We start from the raw sequence: 6,000 nt of genomic DNA, 5'->3' as shown, positions 1-6,000 counted from the left end.
TTTGGATGGTAGATTATAGGTCATACCTTCTTAAAATATAAAGCAATAAATAAGTAAGATATAGACAAGCTTGCTGTAGGAATAGGCAATGGCAATATTTCAAATGTTTATTTTAGTGTTTAGAAAGATGTTAGAGCAACCTCGTAAATAACAACCAAGGCGACTTTAATGTTTTAATGTGGTAAGCAAGTTATTATAGTTCAAATATAAATCTTGAGAGATGGTTACTAGTGCCAAGAAACTTTTACAGGAAAGAGGGAAATAATATAATTAGAACATTTTCTTTAAAACAGGATTTTACAAATACTACTGCTGTGTTTTGAAAGCATGTCATTGCTGATGATTACAAAATTACCTACTGATTAAATAAGAAATTGTAGAACCCCCACCCCCACTCCTCCCCAGACCTATAGCTTTTGCTATCTGGGGCTGCTTGGATGGTGTCTCCACCCCAAAGGACATTTCTCCTTTATAGCACCAGATTCCTGCTTTGATAAAGTGAGGGGTTTTTTTTTCAGATTGGTAGCTAGGAACAAACCCAATGGAAAGCTGCTAATTTCTACACAAACTGAAATTCAGTGGGAGAAGGCATAGGAAAAGGTGTGGTTTAGGACCCAGAAAGCCTCGTCAGGCGGTACTTGTGCAGATCACTGGGAGTCTCTAAAAGGGTCCAGTTTTAATTCTGCCTCTAATCTCTGCAAGAGCCGCGCTTTCTCTTGCCGGCTCAAGGTTGGGTCGATCCTCGCCGCGGCTCTGGATTTTCACTCGCTGTTCCCGCCAGAAACTATGTCGCCGGTTCCTTTGCCATGGAAGCCGTAGGAGAAAAAGTGATTTCAGATGTTCGAGCCTGAGATCGCGGTATAAAGGACGGGGGGAGTACAAAAATGAAGACGTTGATGGTAAGTAAGTCCGTGGATCCCAGATCGCCGCGAGGACTTGAAACGAGACCGTGAGATTCGGCGTGGGAACTGGCGGGCGTTCTCGGAGACTCTCCGGCAGGCTGGATTTGTGATTTTAGCCGGGGCTGGTGGGTGTGCTGCCGATGGGCATTTGGCAAAACCCGCAGGAAGAGGCGAATAACTTTCCGGCACCTGCCTTTCTTTGGGAAGCGGGGGCAGCGCAGCGTCGGGGTCTGTAGGGCTGGCGGGGAAGAAGAGTCCGGCTTGAAATGCAGGGATGTGGGACGCCCTCGGTAATCCTAAAAGTGGCGAGGATACGATTTTGGTCTTTCGAGCAGACCAAATGGATCTTCCACCTAACCATTTAACCATAAATAGATCTTCCACCTAACCATTTAAGGCTATATGTACATTTGTTATACATTCACGCCTTAATTTTGGAGAGAGAAGGCGGGTTGCAAATCTATACATTCCAAAAGCAAAGCCAAAATTGAGAGGTCGGCGGGGATGCCAAAGGAAAAGGTGGCCGAGCCCGAGAGGGGTGTGGATGAGGTGGGGGGGAGGAGAAAAGGGGGCAAAGAATCGACGGGAGTAAAAAGGGAGAAGAGAGGACGACGCGTTGCAACCTCCAAGTGCACTTTTCGCGTTTTGCTTTGGAACTTGCAAAAAAAGGCTAATAAGCATAGGCGCGCGGGGTCTTTCTGCCCCTAATTGCAAAAACGAGACGAGCGAACGGCCGACCTTCTTCCCCGCAGTCCCTCAGCTCCCTTTTATTTCGAATTTATAGGGAAATATATATATATATATTAAAAAAAAGAAATCCTCCAGCCCTTCCAGAAGAAGTCCAAACTTCCACAGCCTGCGAGCCGCTTCACCGAGGGGTGTGTGCGCTCCCTTCGCCAGCCTGAGGGGAAGAAAGAGAGAGAGAGGGAGGGAGGGAATGGCCAGCCTCGTTGCCAATTCGGTCAAGCCGGCCAAGAGTCCGCCCGGCCGTTTGCGGCATTGCCTAATTGCGGGGAGAAGCCGGGGGGGGGGCAAAACCGGCGGGAAATCAAGAGGGGAGGGAGGCAGGTTTAGGCGCCGCTGCGAGTCGCTCCACGGGAGCGAGAGAGAGACCCCCGCTGCCGAGCAGCGTTACTTTGCCGCCGCCGCAATCCGGCTGTCCTGTTGAGGTCCAAGCGCTTTCCCCCCCCCCCCCCCACTTGCCCGCCTCTCGCCAGCTCAGCCCTGACCCGAGCTGTGTGTCCAGCGGCTTCTCAGCCTCTCTTTGCCCCTCCCTCCTTACAGCGCCATGGGCTGGCTGTGTCTTTAGCGCTCACCACCATGTGCACGAGCTTGTTGCTTATGTACGGCAGCATCGGGAACGGAGGCAGCGGCGGCGGCAGCAATGACGGTGCCGGCGGCAGAAGGGCCTTAAAAGAGCAAGTCCAGCAGCAGGTGGCGGCGACCACCCCGCTTCAGAAGCCGGAAAGCCAGCGGCCCTCGAGTACAGCCTCCCCGCGACCCTTTCCCGGTCTCGCCGACCGTCTTTTGGAAGGCTACATCAGCGTCCTGGATCACAAGGTGAGCGCAGAGAAGCGGTGCCGCGGGAGGGAGGCGCCAGGCGGGTTGATTGACGTTTGAGATTGAGCTCCTCTTTTGCCTCCCGCTTTTAAGATGCGGGATCGGATGGTTTGAAGAAGAAGAAGAAGAAGAAAAAAAGGAGGAAGATTGCAGGGAGACCGAAAGGTCAGGAAGGGAAGGATGTGTTAGGCACTCTAGTCCTTTGCAGCTTGGCAATCGGGAATGGAGGTTTCAAAGGCGCCCTTGCCTTTTTTGGCATATTGACTGCTTAAAGAGAGGTAGGGCTGTGGGATGTTTCTAGCAGTCCGACTGTCTTTTTTTCTGCATTCTGGATAATTGCAATCCATAAGGAATAATGGTGGTTTCAACAGTAGGCTTGAGAGACTCTGCAGAGCAATCTCTCCCACAGGTTGTTACAGACTAATGTTTAATTTGATGGCAGTGCTAGACTGGTTTCCATTTAATTGACAAAATAGTTTACAGCATGTTCTATTTCCTTGGAAATATTTGCCCTGCTCTCAGAGGTCAAGCCGCCACTCAGGCAGGTCCTAAATTATCACATAGATAAATAGCTTTGATCACACTGCTTTGCTGGAGTGGTTCTACAAAAAGAGGGCAATTTTTTAAGGGCACCTCTTACGTTTATGAGCCAAAATAAAACATTTCTGCTTCTTGGAAGAATAACATCCATAATGCTGATTTTTTAAAAATTCTTTGGTAGATTTGACACTGTCATTATTCAAGACATTAAAGAAAAAAATAATTTAAAATTACATGTTTGTTTAAAAAATAAATTGCATATCTGATTAAAAAGCCAGGGTGAGTGAGTATGCGAAGTAGTTCTCTATGAAATAGTCATCACTGAAAATTTTTTAAAAAAACCTGGACACCTAGTCTAGTTCAGAAAACTTTTAAGATACATTTTTTATTTATTTTACTTCATTTTGAAGAATTCAGAAACATGTTTTATTAGTGCAGAAAGAGATGCTGAAAAAAGTTTTTTTAAACAATTTATACTCTCAGTGTGCCTTAAAATTTAAAAGTTCAAAAATAGGAAAGAATAATAAAACCTATACATTCATTACATTAATATGTCCCTTGAAAGTAGCTGCATCATAGTGCTAAGGGTCAGCAGAAACCTTGAACAATAAATCTGCTTTTTAAAAAGTCACTGGGTTCATGCTCTCTTCTTTCTATACCACGTCTTCTGAATCATTTTAGAAGAATATATAACCAGATTATTTGCAGTGATAAAGAGTTCAGAAAGAGGAGTTTAACCACTTGTATGCCGTTGCCAGAAAAACTTCCTAAATATCACTATGCCTTCTCCCTTCTGTCATTCCTCCTGAGTTCAGAGTAAGTCCAATCAATATGGAATTCCCAACCATTAAGAACTGCTTATTCCAGGAAGTGTGTTTGTGGAGTGTAGCATCAACACCCTTTTGCAAGCAGTGCTTTTTTTTAACTGAATAGTGTTTTCTTAGCGCATTCATTTGCAGACTGTTTGTGTATTGTTTTAAACTTTGCTATAGAGGTGGAGTGTTTTCTCCTTAGAGTTGTGTACCATAGAAAGAATCCTGCATGCCTAAGAATTAAAGATAAATAATAATCTCCAGGAGTCAACTAGATATACGGGCAACTTTTTATTATTATTATTATCGACAATATTGTATCAATGGCCAACCTAATGATTTTTATATAATTTCTAATGATCAATTTCAATGTTGCCCATGGAATAGTAATGCTAATTTAAATAATTCTGTTTGTAACTTTAACTAGTATTATTACTTCTTGATACCATGATGTTCTGCTGAGTTATCTTTTCATTAGTTTTGTTTCTCCTCCTGTGGTAGGGTGATGCTTTAATTATTGATTTCCTGTCATTCTATCTTTTCTTTTTTTAAATGACAAAATGGTATTTTAAAAAACAAAACAAAACACCAACCCAATACTTTAATAGAAAGAAAGCAAGAAAATCTGTAACTTGGACTATTCTCCATTTCAGAAAAAAAAATAGTCTTAACTTCATTTTGCTTGTTTAGAGAGTTTGGTGAATAAATAAAACATTTGATGTCACTAATTCCACCCTCAATCACAACACAAATCAACATGAACAATATGATTGGTAGAAACTACAAAAAAAGTTCATTTAATCAAAGAATACTTAAAAGCATTTATATAAGTCATCTTGTAGTTTTTGTCAATAAATCAAATAACCTGGGAGAAATTCTCAGAAAATATTGAAATTAAATGACACCAATCATAAAAGAATGTAAATGTTTCATTCAAAGTGAGAGGAAATAGCAACTCCAGATAAAAGAACTAGCCTAAAAATAATGGTTCTGGAAACTGTCTAACAAGCCTTTATGCATATCCAACAGAGGATAAGGAGAAAATCACAGTATTCCATCCCAATTTAAGCTGTTTTATTATTTACATTTATAGCCTTTTTGTCAAAGTACCATGCATAATTTCTGTGAGTCATATTTCAAATATCAACAGTTGCATCCATCTCTGTAAGTTTGATCCAGTGAAAACGGAATTACTTTTTCCACAATGAAGCCTCAGTGTGAGTAATTTAACAAAAATGAGGCAGTCTGTACTGAAAAACACAAAGCAATGGTGATGATTTACAAGTCTCTTATACGGAATTAATTTTAAAAGGAAATGTTAGTATTATTCCTTAAAAGAAAAATTTTGTTTATTCTAAATTAACTGCCATTTTTCCTCACTCCAGATTTTTTATTTCTTTAATGAATCAGTATTTAAAGAACTGGCGTAAAAATACTTTCCATAGAAATGGTTTTGGGGAAAGAAATCCTTCATATATAAATTAAGATAAGCATTTTCAGTAGAGAGCATACTAAGAAAAGTTCTGAGGGTTTAGATATATTCTTGAATACTTTCACTGAATAAGTTAACCAGTATATAATATTTAATGAGAAAGCAATGTTATGCGTAGAAACCGTATTGTAATTAAGTGTGTGATGAAATGTTTGCAAATAGTTCGTTCTTTCATAGTCTTCCATGGTATTGAAGAACACTGTTGGGTACATAATTATTTTGTGTAAATCAATGAGAGATATTACTAGTATTTGAGAACAAAGAATATAGTCTTTATTCTGTTCTGTGGAGACCAATTTGTAACAGTTATAAAACAAGAGTTTGAAAATCTATTGAGGGTTGCTGCTTCATCTCTTTTCTGATACAAGATAAGTCCATTACTTAGCCAGTGATAGAATATATCACCTATTCAGTTCAAGCTTTACATCAATTCAGTTTTACTCTGGGGGTGAAAATTTTCCAATATAGCATAGATGTTATAATATTGAGTATATTAATCCAATATTTGCTGGATAACAAATCTAGCTGGGGAACTTTTTTATTCAAGAAAAGCCAATTGAGATATATTTGTATGGTTGTAGATCATTTTCTCAAACTTTTCCCAATCTGCTTACTATTAGGCCATTAATATTTGTTTATGAGAAACAAATAGTTTTTGTTAGTGTTTTCTTAAATAGGAAAAAAATCATTTCAA

The 6,000-nt window shown here is 40.5% G+C and overlaps 1 protein-coding gene across 1 annotated transcript in view; it reads left to right on the top strand.

Moving 5' to 3' along the window:
- Positions 1-729: 729 nt before the first annotated feature.
- ST6GALNAC5 (ST6 N-acetylgalactosaminide alpha-2,6-sialyltransferase 5) overlaps positions 730-6,000 on the top strand; it is a 78,595-nt gene continuing 73,324 nt past the window's right edge. Inside the window, 2 exon segments of the mRNA XM_070941257.1 lie at positions 730-899; positions 2,187-2,462. Of these exon segments, the coding sequence (XP_070797358.1) occupies positions 885-899; positions 2,187-2,462 (291 nt within the window). The 5' untranslated portion in view covers positions 730-884.

This window comes from Pituophis catenifer, unplaced genomic scaffold, assembly GCF_029215685.1.
Source record: "Pituophis catenifer annectens isolate HBS135680 unplaced genomic scaffold, rPitCat1.0.hap2 SCAF_3, whole genome shotgun sequence".
Classification (NCBI taxonomy): Eukaryota; Metazoa; Chordata; class Lepidosauria; order Squamata; family Colubridae; genus Pituophis; species Pituophis catenifer.
The sequence above is the reverse complement of the archived record's forward strand: the minus strand, read 5'-3'. Positions and strand labels throughout refer to the sequence as shown.